At 44.2% G+C, this 17,992-nt stretch overlaps 1 protein-coding gene across 1 annotated transcript; it reads left to right on the top strand.

The window, feature by feature from the left end:
• The first annotated feature begins 8,504 nt into the window (after positions 1-8,504).
• LOC131129608 (uncharacterized) lies at positions 8,505-12,201 on the top strand. The gene is made up of 2 exons (XM_058073332.1): positions 8,505-11,348; positions 11,828-12,201. Exon 1 carries the CDS (start codon positions 8,975-8,977, stop codon positions 10,139-10,141), a length of 1,167 nt encoding a protein of 388 aa, XP_057929315.1. The 5' UTR covers positions 8,505-8,974; the 3' UTR covers positions 10,142-11,348; positions 11,828-12,201.
• The last annotated feature ends 5,791 nt before the right edge of the window (positions 12,202-17,992 follow it).

Here is a 17,992-nt window from a genome sequence, read left to right as displayed (position 1 = left end):
TCTTCGGGCGTGATGCAGGGTACACCCTGGACTGGTGGCCAGCCAATCCCAGGGCACATATAGACAAACAACCATTACCACTCACATTCATACCTATGGACAATTTGAAGTGGCCAATTAACCTAGCATGTTTTTGGAATGTGGGAGGAAACCGTAGTACCCGGAGAAAACCCACGCATGCACGGGGAGAACATGCAAACTCCACACAGAGATGGCCGAGTGTAGAATTGAACTGGCATCTTTTAGCTGTGAGGTCTGCACGCTAATCACTCGCCTGCCAAAAATGCACATTGACATTAATTATATCTCCAAATATAATTACGGGAAAACATGCAGTAATTCATAATTCGAATTAATATTTCGTATATAAAACCATGAATAAATAATTTTAATGAATAATGTCGCCCATCTCTGTGTGGAGTTTGCATGTTCTCCCCGTGCATGCGTGGGTTTTCTCCGGGTACTCCGGTTTCCTCCCACATTCCAAAAACATGCAAATTTAATTCCAAGTAGACTCCAGCACCCCCCGCGACCTTCGTGGGGGTGAGCGGTAGAAAACGAATGTTGAATACTCTTGTACTATAATTGTAATGAGCTCCGGAAGTACCTCGGCTGTTCCCACAAGAGCTTCCCATCGGAGCATATCGACATCACGTCATGTTACAAAAACAATGTAAAACTAAGCAAAACACGGCGTACACACATAAAGAGAGCGCGGTTAAAAGCTTAACTTTTTCGGTTCGATGGTCCGTTACCTGTTAAAGTATGTTCGCCCAACGAACCATGTTAGCTGAGCAATTTGGTGGCTAGCAAACATAGCTAAAGTTAGCTTACGCACAACAGAATAGCGGTGACATTAAAAAACAACACCCAGCGTATTTGAAGGAAGACGGGGTCGCTATTAGTTTAAAAATTGCAAGTGCTGTACTTACCGATGTATTGTCGTCCATATAACTTGCCGTGCTTCGATACCTTCGGGCTGTTGTGTTGCCGGAAACTGTACCATAGACCTCTCATAACTCCACCCCTTTGGCCGCGAAGGGGGCACGTCATGACGGTCTACGTCACCAAGCTTAAGCGCTGGACTTAAGCATTTATTTATGTAAGCGATTAAATGATTTTCAGAGGTTTTACTAAGTTAGTAAACTTTATTATTGTTATATTTAATAAGGCTCTGGGTCATTTTCTGAGTGTAGTGTTTTGTACATCATTCTAATCGGTCAGATCCGTTCGACAACCATTTGTTTACGTTTTATTCTGAAGCAGTGCGTTGCGGTGTGTGGAATGCATTGGAACATTTTGCTCTTTATGGAAAAGTGGTTGGCTCTTAAATGAGCCGTTGTGGTGAATCTACTGCAGATTTGCAGCGATTTCTCGGCGGAAGTTGAGATAGAGCGTCTCATTTCCCCTCTCGTTGAGATGGCAACCGTCGGCAAGCAAGTCGTGGACAGAGACGTTCGAGTGCGGGATGCGCTTCATGCCGCGTTGTCGTAGGAAGCCGCCAAGGACTCGGTTAATCCTTTTCCTCGCATTGTCCAGTCCACGTCCTGTGGGTGCCGTCTGGTAACGCCAGTTCCAACGAGGCAAGATATCCGAAAACATCACCACTGTGCCGGGTAGCAAGTGGATGATGTAGTCGAGATCCGCCATCATTTTAAGGAGAAGCCGGCGGCAATTTTGGCCGCCGAAGCCAAAACTATTGCCACCAAGGTGTATGAGCAGCAACTGTGGAGGTGTCGCTCCCGTTTGCAGCTTCTGGTGTATAAAAGGCACCAGATGTTCCCACCTCCTGCCGCCTTGTCCATGCCAGGTGACTTGGCAAGGGAGGCCGAAATTCGGATCTCGGCGGTGCAGCCTGACGTGTCTTTCCAGCCGGGTCACAATGGAGCTGCCGATGAGCCACAACGTTGTCCTCTGCGTCCCGTTCATCGTTATGCCGATAGTTGCACTTGCAGCTTATTTATACAGTGAGCACGCAATGCCATTGGCTAGTTTTCCCTCCGTTCGTCCACGTAAACATTGTTTGGTTTAATGCGCCCAATTTCAAATTACATTCATTCCGCCAATAGCTGATCGATTGATAGGTGAGTGAGGCACGATTGGTCAATTTAAAAAATATTGACCCGCCCAACTTTCACATTACATTCAATCAGACGATCGCTGATAGGTTGTTTGTTTGGTGACTTACGATTGGTCATTTATCCAAAGGCGGAGCCTGACAGGTTGGTTTTGTGAGCTACGATTGGTCAGTTCTTCCACGGTGTGGTGCATGGTGCTATAAATGCTGCTTCGCGTGCCCGCTTCCCCCCCCTTTCTGCTCGACCGAACAGAAAACTTTTCGAGAGAACGCTTTTTGCATTGCCTCAGACAAAGACAAAGACAAAGGACCTAAATTCGACGGAAACTGCAGTTTGCCATTGTGTTGGACTTCATCTGCTGACATAGAGGTGAGTTTTTTTTTTAATAGACTTAGTAAACTGAAATATATTCATTTGTAAGAATGAGCGCCATCGCAGGAATGCACGTCCGGTTGGAGCTTAACTCCATTTTGTTTTTTCTTCGGCTTTTTCTCCACATGTGTATAATTTTATGTATTTGTATGTTGTCGTTGGTGCCGCCGCAAGGTAACTGCATGTTTGGGATACACTAACGGTCGGAACTTAACTCAATATAGCTCAAGTTATATTCGGTGGTGCTGCACGTAGGCCGCTTGTTCAGGATACACGAACGGTCAGAGCTTAACGCTGTATAGCGAAAATTATATTCGTTGTTGCCGCACCTTAAACGAGCCGTTAGCGGGCAAATTGGCGGCACTGATGACAAAGGCCCCGAAATGGCGGCGTCGTAAATGGCGTCGTTGATGCCACAGGCCCCAAAATGGCGATCCCCCCCCCCCCCCCCCCCCCCCCCCCCCGCCATCTTATCGCAGCGGGCGGGGAGAAAATAAATTCTCACGGAAGGTTTTCAACTTTTTTACCTGTTTTCTCTGTTTCCAATGATTTTAACCCCCGTCACTCATCTAAACCACTACCGCGTTGCGGAGGAGAAGACGCCCACCTTACGTTTTCTTCATTTTTCTTGTTTGCAATGATTAATCCGTCATTCATCCAAAGGGCCACACCCAAGTGTGCATGTGCCCACTCAAACGCACACAATATGAGGGGGGTGGGGGAAGATGGTGCTCTTGCAGTAAAACACACAGCTGGTGTTTATTTATTTGTTTTCTGCATAATAGTTGTATTTATTGACAAAGTTTGATTTATCATTTTATCTCTGTGTGGAGTTTGCATGTATTCTGTGCGTGTGTGTTTCTCCGTGTACCCCCTCCCCCACTGGCGACTCCAAATTGTCCATATGCATTAATGTGACTGTCAATAGTTGTCTCTGTGACCCATGCTTGGCTGGTGAGCAGTGTGTAGTCCACCTCTTGCCAGCTGGGGTAGGCTCCAGCATGCCCACGACCCTTGTGAGGATAAGCAGCACAGAAAATAAATGGATTTATTCATTCATTTTCTACCGCTGCTGCAGGAGCCTATCCCAGTTGTATTCAGGCGAGAGGCAGGTACATCCTGGTTGTCAACCAATCACAGGGCACATAGAGACAACCATTTATACTCACTTTCATTTGACCCCCACCCCCCACACACACTCCATATTGTCTGTGGCCATGAATGTGACTGTGAATGGTTGTCTATGTGCCCTGTGTTTTGCTGGTGACCGGGATGTAGTCCACCTCTCGCCTGATTATAGCTGGGGTAGGCTCCAGCATGCCGGCGACCCGTGAGGATAGGCAGTACGTAAAATGTATGGATATGTTCATTCATTTTCTACTGCTGCTGCTGGAGTCTATCCCAGTTGTATTCGGGCGAGAGGGGTACATCCTGGTTGTCAGCCAATCACAGGGCACATATAGACAACCATTCACACCCACTTTCTTGCCTATGGACAATATGGCATCGCCAATGGGGGGCACGGAGAAAACCCACGCACACACGGGGTAACCAGAGAGCATGGAAAAGAGCATTTAGAAGCTTAAGTACATGGCGTGTGAACTGACATTGATTTCATTGTTTTCTTTTAGATGCCACGAAAGAAGGGTTTCCGTATGCGACGCACACCCAGGGCTGCCCAAGCTGTTGACTGTGCAGTTGCGCCAAAAGGTAGGGACGAAGTATCTTCACTGTCACCAGTGGAGGTACCAACAGGTGGGTTACAAAAGGTGGTCAAAGGGTCATTTCATCAAGGCAATACAAGGTTTAAGTATGCAGGAACACAGTGTATGGCGATTGCCTTTTGTGCCACTGCTTTACACAGTATTAAAAATGTCTTGTTGTGGGATACTGCTGATCTTGACATGGCTGTTGTTGAAGGCGATCAGTTGTATACTACACTAAGGGAACGTCACGTAATTCGTGACACATCCCACTTTTTTCAGTCCATGGTTCCACTTGTAAGCCCGTTCAAATATCTAAAAAGGAAAAGGGCCCTGGACAAAAAATGTAAATATGTCGCTGACATGTGCATAAGGGAGACAAAGAAACTAATGACTATGAAGAATTGCAGAGAACAAGCAGTCTTTAGGCAGAGAAAGAAGATGAGTGTTGAAAAATATAGAAATTATGTCATTCATAAAAATAGAGTTAAAACATCTAGCATCTATAAGTATAGAAATGACAGCTTGCATCGGGACAGGGTCAAGATGTGTAGTGTGAGTAAGTATAGAAGTGACAGCTTGCATCGGGACAGGGTCAAGATGCAGAGCATAAAAAAATATAAAATGGATACAAGGCACCGGGCCAGTGTCAAACTAGCCAGTATGAAGAAATATCTCAGTAATGTAGAACACAAAATGCGTGTCATTGCAGATGTCAAGGCACGAAGGCATGCTGCAAAGTTGCCAGAGGAAGAATTTGATGTTGTTGTTGAGCAGATTTTATAGAACGTGAAGAATGGGCCCCAATTTGTCTGCTGTGTGTGCCATAGGTTGATGTTTAAACATCAGGTCCTGCAGTGTCACAGAGAGCATTACAGCAGAAGTAGTGCAAGTGCTTCTCTTGTGAACACGTGCATTAATGAGGAGTATTTGCACCAATGTAATGCAGAGTGCACGGTACCATGTGTCTTGGTGGAGTCTGGTAGAGGGCAGCTGTGGGTTTGCTACACTTGCCATTACAAGATTAGCAAAGGGGAATTCACACCTGAAACTGTGGCAAATAATTTGAGAGTGGACCCGATTCCTCCTGAGCTGGATTGTCTGAACAGTTTAGAGCAGCATTTAATTGCACTAAATATCCCCTTCATGAAAATGCTAGCATTGCCCAAAGGGGGGCAAAATGGTGTCCATGGGCCTGTGACTTGTGTTCCGGCCAATGTTGTTGAAACGACAAATTTGTTGCCACGGTCCAATATGGAAGGCTCTATGCTCCGTGTCAAGCTCAAAAGGAAGCTGACTTACAAAGGACACTATGAGTACCATTTTGTGGACAGCATGCACAATCGAGAAGCCTTGAGGTATTTAAAAGTGTCAAATGTGCATTATGAAGATATCGAGTACAACGAGGAGTGGGTCAATGACTTTTGTAGGGAACCTGATGCCTCTCAGGTGGAGGACAGTGGTCCTGCTGTAGATGTCACACCGCCTCTAGATACAGAAGATGAGCTTCTCCATGATAGACAGCAACACTGCATGTTTCAGGACACATGTTTAATGCCAGTTGACATTGGTCAGGAAGCGCTAGATCAGTATTACGACAATATATTGAATGTGGCTCCGGCAGAAGGCAATAATCCTGTGAGGTTGCTTTCTGACCATTCGAATGAAGCTAGATGTTTCCCTGTGTTGTTTTGCACATGGTCGTTTCACGTTTCATGATACTCGAAAATATAGGCTGACGGCGTCGCGATATTTCAATAATCGTATCATGCATGCTGATAAGCGGTTTGGGCAGAATGTGGAATACATATTCTATGCTCAGTACTTGTGTGAACTTGTGCAGGTGGTGTCGAGCATTTCCATTGCTTTATGCAAAGGAATTGCTGGTTTGGTGGCAAAAATGGCCAAGGATTTGTTGACCAACGATGAGTCGTTAAAGACATTGTTGGAATGTGACCAGGGCTATCGTTTTCTGAAGCCCATCAGAGGCACTCCAGCCTTTTGGCAGAGTACACAGCGCAATATTTTGGCTTGTGTGCGTCAACTTGGTGTTCCCACGTGGTTTTGCTCTTTTTCATCTGCTGATTTACGGTGGAAAAACATGTTGGACTGCATTTTGAGAAAAGAAGAACGCAAACGGCTGCAGAGTTGGAGTGGGCTGACAGGTGTGATATGTTGCGACGGAATCCTGTGACTGCTGCACGGATGTTTGATTTCTGGTGGCATGTCTTGGTGATAATGTCTTCGAGCCAACCGATTGGCAAAGTTGTAGACTATTTTTACCGGGTGGAATTTCAGCAGCGTGGTTCCCCGCATGTACATTGTTTGTTCTGGGTAGAGAATGCCCCACGGATTGACGTTAACTCGGATGAAGAAGTCGCAAATTTTATTGATAGATATGTTACTTGTGAATTGCAGACACAGGATGAAGGATTGACAGAGACAACAGTGTCTTCTGTGCAGCAGCATTCTAAGCGACATTCTAAAACATGCAAAAAGAAAAACACCGTGTGCCGTTTCGGTTTTCCCAAACCCGTGTCAGGACGAACATTTATTAGCCATCAGTTTGACGGACAGGGACAAAAAACATGTACTTGTCAGGATAGCCAATCAACCGGTGTTAAAACATGCACATGTCCAAAAGCATCCCAAAATGCCGCAAACATGAAAGCAGAAGACGCGTCCGCAATTGTGACATCCATTAAAAAAGCGCTTGCTGACGAGAACCACGCGTATCAAAGTGTGGAACATTTGTTCCATAGTCTCGGTATAACACAAAATACTTTTGAGTCCGCACATCGCCGCTTGGGTCGTCGTACGGAAGTGCTAATGAAGTGTCAAATCAATGAGATTGAATGAGCAAACCTCTGCTGAAATGCTGGAATGCTAATATGGACATCCAGTATGTCGTTGATGCGTATGCGTGCGTGGTTTATATAATCTCATATATTTCCAAAGCTGAGAGGGAGATTGGATTGCTGCTGAGTAATGCCCAGAAAGAAGCATCCAAACAGGCAAACGTCAGTGCCAAAGAGGCCTTAAAAAGTCTTGGCAGTGTGTACCTGCACAATAGAGACGTGTGTGCACAAGAGGCCGTTTACCGGGTGACAAATATGCATCTTAAAGAATGCTCGCGCAAAGTAGTTTTTGTTCCAACAGGGGACAATGTGGTCAAAATGAGTTTGCCTGTGAGTGTTTTGCGACAAAAAGCTTAATCAGCCGAATTAACAACGGAAGACATGTGGATGACCAGCATTTTCGACCGTTATAAAAACAGACCAAACGACGACACGTTCAATGACATGTGCTTGGCACAATTGGCTTCCGAATACCGCATCATCAGCAAAAACCAAAGGTCGGCATCCAAAATTGAACCTAAAAACAACTACGGACATGTGACAAAACGTACACGGACCTAACCTGCCGTAGTACGCTCTGCGCGCTTTTCAGAAACCAAAAACCCAGAGTTGTATTATCGTAGCCTTTTGCAGTTGTATCTGCCATACCGGGTGGATTTGCAGTTAAGACCTGCCAACTGCCCAACATTTGAAGAATTTTATGACAATGGTGCGGTCCGATTAAATGATGGGTCGATGCATTCTGTTCGATCCATAGTGGAAACAAATAAACAACATTTCGACAACGACGGGGATGAACTGGACAGCATCCAAAGATCTATTGATCACAGCGGTGTTGCTGAGGATGCGTGGTGTCTGCTTTGTCCAGAACAAGAGTTGGAAAGGCTACAGTGCGAAGAAGAACGTCGGAAAAAAACAGCAGTTGGTCGAAGAAGAGGCAGAAGTAATACCTGACTTGGCAAATGAAAATAGAACCGCTCTAAACTTACAAAAGCAAAAGTCAATGAGTCGAAATGATGGCTTGGCATTAATCCGCTCCCTAAATAATACTCAAATGGACATTTTTTACAAAATTAGACAGTGGTGCCTTGATAAAGTAGGTGGGAGAAAACCCGAGCCTTTACACTTATTCATCACAGGTGGTGCCGGGACAGGAAAAAGCCACCTAATTAAAGCCATCCAATATGAGGCTACCAGGTTGTTGTCAACAATGTGTCGGCAACCGGACAATATTTCTGTCTGTCTAGCTGCACCAACAGGGATTGCTGCTTACAATTTGAATGCCACAACAATACACAGCACATTGAGCATCGGCAAGGATACCCGTTTGCCTTACACACCACTGGGTGAGGAAACGGTGAATTCCTTGCGTGCCAAGTTCGCGGACCTCCAAATTTTGATTATCGATGAAATATCGATGGTTGATCACAAGTTGTTGACGTACATTCATGGTAGGCTCCGACAAATTAAGCAAACCGGTGACTATGCTGCATTTGTCAACGTCAGCATCATCGCCGTCGGTGATTTTTACCAGTTACCGCCAGTCAAAGGAAAGCCTCTTTATGTCGAAGACGCCACTTTCAACTTGTGGACAAATCTTTTCAGTGTTGTCGAACTGACAACGATAGTCCGGCAAAAAGATAATCAGTTTGCAGCATTGCTAAATAGACTCCGCAAACATCCAAAAGGCGCGGCGTTGTTGGAAACAGACATAGAACTTTTGAAACAGCGCGAAACGGGTGAGGTCAGCTCCGCGTTACATGTGTTTCCAACCAATCAACAAGTAAACGAATACAATCTAAAACAGCTTTTCAGGATCTGTCCGGAGTACACCACGATAAAAGCTGAGGATTTCAGCCAAAACAAAAAATCCGGTAAATTAGAAAGAAAAGTAGGGCACCACAGCAAAGTTTACAACACGTGTTTAGAGGAAACTCTGCACATCGCTAAAGATGCACGTGTAATGCTTTGCAAAAACATCGATATTGACGACGGCTTAGTTAACGGGGTTAGTGGCACTGTCTCTGATGTTCTTTTCCAAAAGGATGACACATTTCCGAGTAAGATCTATATAAAGTTTGATGATGCCAAAGTAGGTCAACAAAGGCGCGCACAAACTGCTGAGTCTGTCACGCTAAAAGACAGTACATTTATTCTGCCAGAGGAAGAAAAAGTAACTAAAAGCGGTGGCATGCGTCGCCAGTTCCCTCTGAAGCTCGCTTGGGCTTGCACGGTGCATAAAGTCCAGGGTGTTACCGTGAGCAATGTAGTTGTGTCTCTAGACAGGGTGTTTTCCGCAGGGCAGGCGTATGTTGCATTGAGTCGGGTCACAGCTTTCGACGGTTTGATTATTGAAAAGTTTAATGCCGAAAAGATTTACTGTAATGATGCCATTAAGAATGCTGTAGGTAGGATGCCAGCATTTTTGACAGAAAGTGAACCAACACAAACAAATGTACAACCACCACATTTCACAATTTATTTGATGAATGTCCAAAATTTGACAAAACATGCGTCAGATTTGGCAGCATGTACACAGCACCTGCAGCCTAACTGCATCGCTGTGACAGAAACGTGGCTGCCAACGGCATGTACACCCAGGAGTGTAACCATTCCTGGGTACCATTTCCATAGCCAACCACGATGTTTGTCTTACTCCAGCAGTAACCCTGCTTTGGTAGAATTACAAGGGCAACAGCATGGCGGAGTTGGCATGTACATTGCAGACCACCTGCACTGTAGTGTTGTCGCCGCCCCAAACTTCAACTTGGAAGTTTTACTGGTGAACTGCTCCTCACCCAGTGTGTTAATAGCAGTTGTGTATCGACCACCATCCTATCCAATGGCGTTGTTTCAAGGTCACCTTGGCACGCTGCTGGATTGGTTGCACCAGAAGTACGCCAGCATTGTCGTACTGGGAGATTTTAATGAAAATTTGTTAAAATCTTCCACTATCAGCACATTCATGGCTAGGAAAGGGTTCTGCCAGTCAGTCAAACATCCTACCACAGAAAAGGGTACACTAATTGACCATGTTTATGTCAAAACATCACACTTTGATGTAGAATCGGTTGTGATGCCCACTTATTTCAGTGATCATGAAGGGATTTTGTGCTCTTTTAAACACTAAATTTAAAACACACACACACACACACACGCACATACACATTCCACTTCAGCGTTCTTCTGGCAGTCTTATGGTGTAAGTGTATTGTATAGTGTAAAATAGGTTTAGGTTCAACCAGTGGACAATTTACAATCCACGAGTTTACTTGCCCACGAGAACGGTGGATTGTATTTGTCAATCACGGAATAAAAGTGAAATCACTGGTCATAGTTAAGATCCCAGTTTCTGTTTAGGATAGGAAGTATTTTCCTTATTTGTCAACCCAGTAAATTAACATGTACATAATGTAAATATGTACATAATGCAAATATGTACATATGTAAATATTGTAACATCTGCATAGATTTTAAATAGTATACATATTGTATATATGGAAATATGTAAATGTGTATATATGGAAATGTGTATATATGGAAATGTGTATACGTATATGTAAATGTGTATATATGTAAATAGTACCTGATGAAATGATCCCAGTGCTGCCTCACTCACCTGTCCTCTTGTCTTGATAGTTACCGCATGTCTGCCTTAAAGTTAAATACAAAAGGGATTCAAACCTTTTTCAACAGTTATTTTTCCAACCAAATTGTATTAGTCAATCACTGGTGCAAAATTCAACCACTGCCCAAAATTAAGAATCAAAGGGATTAAAACTAAGACTTTTCTGAACACGTTGGTATTTTTCTAACCAGTGGACATTTTCCAATCCGCGAGTTTACTCTTCCGAGAACGGTGGATTGTGTTTGTCAATCACTGGCGAAAAATACGTTTTTTCAGACACGGTAATGCAAACAATGAGGGCAATGTAAATATGTAAATGAATATGTGAATATGTAAAGATGTAAACTTGTAAACATGTAAATATGTAAATATGTAAACATGTGAATATGTAAATATGTGAATGTATATTGTGACTAACCTCTGCTCTTGTCTTTCTAGTTGCCGCCTGTCTTCAGTTCCACACGCATCCTCTTTATATTAAACATAGTAGCAGTAGAAGTGCATGCGTATGTTAACATAGTAGCAGTAGAGGTACATGCGTAGATTTAACATAGTAGCAGTAGAATAGCATAGAAGTAAAACTAATCCCATAAGTGCATCATACCAACTATTATAATAGCAATGTAGTCGTTTGCATGCATGTGAGGTTTCATCAACAGGACAAGACCCCTCTGACAGTGTGAGTGTCCTCTGACAACTGCTGCATGTGGTAAGATATGGAGCTGTTTTCACTATTCATATTGGTCAAATTCTGTTCATGTGTGAAACACTTGACTTTTTTGCCACTTGACATTATACTCGCATGTGATTTCTCCCGATACGTAAACCGGGCTCCAGACCACAAGTTAAACTTTGCTTTGTAGGTAAATAACATCTTGAAATGTTGCCAGTCGCATAAAAACACTTTCTTTTTGACCAAGTAGCTTTAATTAGCTGGAAGTTGGAAACACCTCCACTATGCTAAATGGGACACAGAATCTTACATGATTTTATGTTCTGCAGGGGAAAAATGTTAACCTGTTAACCAAAATGTATGGGGGCCTTGTGCTTGTGCTACTAAAATTATACATAGAATGCCATGGTACTTGTAGTACAAAAAACCTTCCTCATGCTGTCTTCTTTGACCTTTTTATATGATCATAGCAAGTTTACTAACGTATTTGCTTTCACTCTTTCTCTGACCTGTAGTGAATGCTGGCTGCTTCCAGAGGAGGTCCCACCATTGCACCTTGACATCCACCCATTGATGACTGGATAGGATACTGGTGATTCCGGGAACTGGTCATCGTGGGACTGCAACTGCTGATCCTTTCCTCCACCCATTCTTAACCCTCTGTCCTTTCTTCACCACTGTCTACCTACCATCTCTCCCTGTCATCCCTCTCAACCCAACCGGTCGAGACAGAAGGCCGCCCCATAGAGCCTGGGTTCTGTCCAAGGTTTCTCAAAGAGTTTTTCCTTGCCTCCGTTGCCAAGTGCTTGCTCGTGTGGGGTTCAGTTGGTTCTCTTTCTAGATAACTTCCATATGATGATTAGAATTGGCACTATATCAAATAAATTGGCTTGACATAACTGCTTTTGTCATTTCTGCATGTTTAGTACATAACCCCACACGTGTTCATTCATAGTTTAGACAATCTACAATGTCAACTCTGTCTCTGCTGCTATCCTGCAAAACACTCCACCCACTTGGACCCTGGGTGGACCACAGAGATGCTTCACAGACCAAGGACCCAACCAGCAATCGTGGAGTCCACCAGCATGGCACATCAAAATATAGCTGGGATTGGTTCCAGCACACCTATGACCCATGTGGAGGATGAACAGCATAGAAGGATGGTATAATGATGAATGTCAGCATAATTGTGTCCATAATTGACTGTGTGGAAGGGTGTTATGACAGATATTGACAACTCTTTCAAAGGTGGGTATGTGGTCATGTCCTGTTTGATCTCACAACTCCCTAAAAGTCTCGGGCCAGACAGACCATGTAAAATGTAGTTATACTTTTCCAGAGGTTGGTAGCGCTATACAGTCTAAGGTGGGTACATGGTCATGTCCTGTCTGTGCCACCATAGAAAAAAATCAGACCATATAGAATGGAGTTATACAATTCAAACAGTTGGTGGCGCTATATGTACAGACTGATTTTCCTTCCATGTGTAAGGAAGTTACGGCAGATAGACATTTCAACCAGTTGGTGGCGCTATAGAGTATGTACACAAAGTATAACAAACTAGAGATTGACCCAACACCAAAAAAAAATTCAAGACAATCTGACCATGAATCAGGAAGTTACGGCAGATGTACAGCTCTGCCTGTTGGTGGTGCTCTGGTCATAGACCACCAGAAAAAATTTGGGGCAGATCCGACCATGCGTAAGGAAGTTACAGCTGATATACGTTTCCACCAGTTGGTGGCGCTATACAGTCTATGTACACACAGTATAACAGACCAGAGTTTGACCCAACACACCAAAAAAAATTTCAAGACAATCTGACCATGAATCAGGAAGTTACGGCAGATATACATTTCCACCAGTTGGTGGCGCTATAGAGTCCGTATACACACACAGTCACAGACTGGAGGGTGACCGAACCCACCCAAAAAAATTAGGAGACGATCCGACCATGCGTAAGGAAGTTACGGCAGATATACATTTCCACCAGTTGGTGGCGCTGTGTTTTGAACATGGGTTCTGGAGCGTTAGGTGCGTCCTGTCATGATAGACGTCTCCACCGAAAATCATAGTGATACGTGCAACGGGTGGCGAGGGATAATGAATTGAAACTTCTAGGTGGCGCTAGTGTGTCAATTTAGATTGGTGTCACATGGGAGCACCACCAGGGCGCTCAGGCCTGGATTATGACCTTACGTGTAAGATTTCAGCAGCCTGTGAACTTCTGCGGGCAAAATATGAGCCTTCGATGGTCAATGGCGAAGGCTGACCATTTGCCGTGGCCACGCCCACCACATGTGCTTTACACACATCACAGTCCATCAACTGACATCATCAGTCTGTCAGTCAAACTGTGTATTGACTTTGATGTACATTGCTTCAAGGCAAGGCCAGACACCAGGCAGGGCCAGATAAGGTAAAAGTTAAGGATAAAGTAAAAGTTTGGTGGCGTGCCACGCCCACATCCTAAGTAGCAGCCCAAAATCCTTCGCAATTTAACGTGGGCCATCCGTCTAGTGTCTGTTGATGCTACAACGGACTCATTCGGTCAAACCCCCTAGGAGGAGTTCGTCGAGATACGACCCCTACATCCTCCCCCAAATGGCCGCCGCCACCTAAAATGGCGGACTTCCTGTTGGTTTTAGAACATGGGTTCTTGAGACTTTTTTGTGCGTCCTGTCACGAGTGATGTCTCCTCCGAAAATCATGCCCATACGTGCAACGGGAGGCGAGGGATAATTATTTTAAAACTTGTAGGTGGCGCTAGTGAGTCAATTTGGCTTGGTTTCAAATGGGGGCCCCACCAGGGCCCTCAGGCCTGGAATCTGCCCCCCCTTATGAGTTTTCAAGCACATGCGACCTTCTGCGGGCGAATGATGACCCTTTCTTTGTAAACGGCGAGGCCTGAGCATTCGCCGCCAGGCCACGCCCACCACGTGCGCTTTTCCTGCATCATGGTCCATCAACAGGCTTCACCAGGCTGTCAGGCAGTGACCTTGTGACCTCGGTGTTCATCTGATGAATCTCCTGCCAGAAAAGGCCTCATGTAGATCACACGCCTTTAGCCTGTCGCCAATAGGTGGCGCTGCGACGAAATCAGGAAGTGACCTACGGGGACCTTCGGGGCGGGGCCATGATCACATGTACCAAGTATGATGAAGATATGACCACGTGGAGCCAAGTTATTCACGTCTACAGTTACGCTCAGCGTGCAAGGCCCGGTCAGATGAAAAAGGGCAAAATTTGGGGGCGTGCCACGCCCACATCGTACGGAATATCCCAAAATCCTTCGCAATTTAACGTGGGCCATCCGTCTAGTGTCCGTTGATGCAACAACGGACTCATTCGGTCAAACCCCCTAGGAGGAGTTCGTCGAGATACGACCCCAACTTCTGGCCCGAAAAAGGCCGGCGCCATCCAAAATGGCCGACTTCCTGTTCGTTTTCCAATATGGGTTCTTGAGACTTTTTGGTCCGTCCTGTCACGATAGACGTCTCCACCAAGTTTCGTGACGATCGGTGAAAGTGGTGGCGGGGGCTAATTTTTTTTAAAATTCAAGGTGGCGCTAGAGAGGCAATGTTGGAACATTATATTTGAAACCCATAAAATATCAAATTTTTCGCCAGACCTGATGCGCTCGGCAAATTTGGTGAGTTTTCGGGCATGTTCAGGCCCTCAAAATGGCGCTCAAAGGCGGAGAAGAATAATAATAATAAGAAAAAGAAACAGAACGATTACAATAGGGCTTTCGCACTGGTCAGTGCTCGAGCCCTAATAAACATTACGATTACAATAGGGCTTTCGCACTGGTCAGTGCTCGAGCCCTAATAATAATAACTAGAAAATTCCCGCGGAAATTTTGATGGACTGGCCACCTGTGCTGTGAACCTCGGGCCCGGTGCGCCAACGGCTACCGCGGTAGCACCTAGCAAGAAAGCCTCAAGTACGGAAAAGGTTGATGCAGTCCCATAGTGTCCCCACATCATGCCAAGTGTGTATTTGCCTTTAAACTTGAGTAAATTAGCTAAAATGCTAACATGCTAACGGCTACCGTGCTAACACGTAGCAAAACAGCCTCATTTCCTGAAAAGTTTGGGTCAGTCCTACAGTATCCCCACATCATGCCATGTGTGTATTTTCCTTTAGACATGAGTAAATTAGCTAAAATGCTAACATGCTAACAGTTATCATGCTAGCACCTAGCAAGAGAGCCTCAAGTTTAAAAAGTGCCAAGGTTGTCCTATAACCTCCCGACATCATGCCATGTGTGTATTTGCCTTTAGATATGAGTAAATTAGCTTAAATGCTAACATGCTAACATCTAACATGCTAGCACCTAGCAAGAGGGTTTCAAGTTTACAAAGTGCCAAGGTTGTCCAATAACCTCCCGACATCATGCCATGTGTGTATTTGCCTTTAGACATGAGTAAATTAGCTTAAATGCTAACGTGCTAACGGCTACCATGCTACCACCTAGCAAGAGGGCCTCAAGCTTAGAAAGTGCCAAGGTTGTCTTATAACCTCCCTACATCATGTCATGTGTGCATTTCCTTGTAGACATGAGTAAATTAGCTTAAATGCTAACATGCTAACGGCTACCATGCTAGCACCTAGCAAGAGAGCGTCAAGTTTAGAAAGTGCCAAGGATGTCCTATAACGTCCCTGCATCATGCATGTGTGTATTTGCCTTTAAACATGAGCAAATTAGCTTAAATGCTAACATGCTAACAGTCATCATGCTAGCACCTAGCAAGAGACCCTCAAGTTTAGAAAGTGCCAAGGTTGTCCTATAACCTCCCTACATCATGTCATGTGTGTATTTGCCTTTAGACATGAGTAAATTAGCTTAAATGCTAACATGCTAACGGCTAAAATGCTAGCACCTAGCAAGAGGGCCTCAAGTTTAGAAACTGCCAAGGTTGTCCTATAACGTCCCTGCATCATGCATGTGTGTAATTGCCTTTAAACTTGAGTAAATTAGCTTAAATGCTAACATGCTAACAATCATTATGCTAGCACCTAGCAAGAGAGCCTCAAGTTTAGAAAGTGCCAAGGTTGTCCTATAACCTCCCTACATCATGCCATGTGTGTATTTGCCTTTAAACGTGAGTAAATTGGCTTAAATGCTAACATGCTAACAGTTATCATGCTAGCACCTAGCAAGAGAGCGTCAAGTTTAGAAAGTGCCAAGGATGTCCTATAACGTCCCTGCATCATGCATGTGTGTATTTGCCTTTAAACATGAGCAAATTAGCTTAAATGCTAACATGCTAACAGTCATCATGCTAGCACCTAGCAAGAGACCCTCAAGTTTAGAAAGTGCCAAGGTTGTCCTATAACCTCCCTACATCATGTCATGTGTGTATTTGCCTTTAGACATGAGTAAATTAGCTTAAATGCTAACATGCTAACGGCTAAAATGCTAGCACCTAGCAAGAGAGTTTCAAGTTTACAAAGTGCCAAGGTTGTCCTTCAACCTCCCTATATCATGCCATGTGTGTATTTGCCTTTAAACGTGATTAAATTAGCTTAAATGCTAACATGCTAACAGTTATCATGCTAGCACCTAGCAAGAGACCCTCAAGTTTAAAAAGTGCCAAGGTTGTCCTATAACCTCCCTATATCATGCCATGTGTGTATTTGCCTGTAGAAATGAGTAAATTAGCTTAAATGCTAACATGCAAACGGCTAACATGCTAGCACCTAGCAAGACAGCCTCAAGTTTAGAAACTGCCAAGGATGTCCTATAACGTCCCTGCATCATGCATGTGTGTATTTGCCTTTAAACATGAGCAAATTAGCTTAAATGCTAACATGCTAACAGTCATCATGCTAGCACCTAGCAAGAGAGTCCCAAGTTTAGAAAGTGCCAATGATGTCCTATAACATCCCTACATCATGCCATGTGTGTATTTGCCTTTAGACATGAGTAAATTACCTTAAATGCTAACATGCTAACGGCTAACATGCTAGCACCTAGCAAGACAGCCTTAAGTTTAGAAACTACCAAGGTTGTCCTATAACCTCCCCACATCATGTCATGTGTATATTTGCCTTTAAACGTGAGTAAATTAGCTTAGATGCTAACATGCTAACAGTTATCATGCTAGCACCTAGCAAGGGAGCCTCAAGTTTAGAAAGCGCCAAGGTTGTCCTATAACCTCCCTACACCATGCCATGTGTGTATTTGCCTGAAGACATGAGTAAATTAGCTTAAATGCTAACATGCTAACGGCTACCATGCTAGCACCTAGCAAGAGAGCCTCAAGTTTAGAAACTGCCAAGGATGTCCTATAACGTCCCTGCATCATGCATGTGTGTATTTGCCTTTAAACTTGAGTAAATTAGCTTAAATGCTAACATGCTAACAATCATTATGCTAGCACCTAGCAAGAGAGCCTCAAGTTTAGAAAGTGCCAAGGTTGTCCTATAACCTCCCTACATCATGCCATGTGTGTATTTGCCTTTAAACGTGAGTAAATTGGCTTAAATGCTAACATGCTAACAGTTATCATGCTAGCACCTAGCAAGAGAGCGTCAAGTTTAGAAAGTGCCAAGGATGTCCTATAACGTCCCTGCATCATGCATGTGTGTATTTGCCTTTAAACATGAGCAAATTAGCTTAAATGCTAACATGCTAACAGTCATCATGCTAGCACCTAGCAAGAGACCCT

Source organism: Doryrhamphus excisus, chromosome 5 (genome assembly GCF_030265055.1).
Source record: "Doryrhamphus excisus isolate RoL2022-K1 chromosome 5, RoL_Dexc_1.0, whole genome shotgun sequence".
NCBI lineage: Eukaryota > Metazoa > Chordata > Actinopteri > Syngnathiformes > Syngnathidae > Doryrhamphus > Doryrhamphus excisus.
Note: the sequence above shows the minus strand (reverse complement) of the source record. Positions and strands in the feature narration are given on the sequence as shown.

What these genes read in the sequence shown, in the direction of transcription:
- LOC131129608 (XM_058073332.1), top strand. Translation starts at nt 8,975, where the DNA reads ATGCTTTGCAAAAACATCGATATTGACGACGGCTTAGTTAACGGGGTT.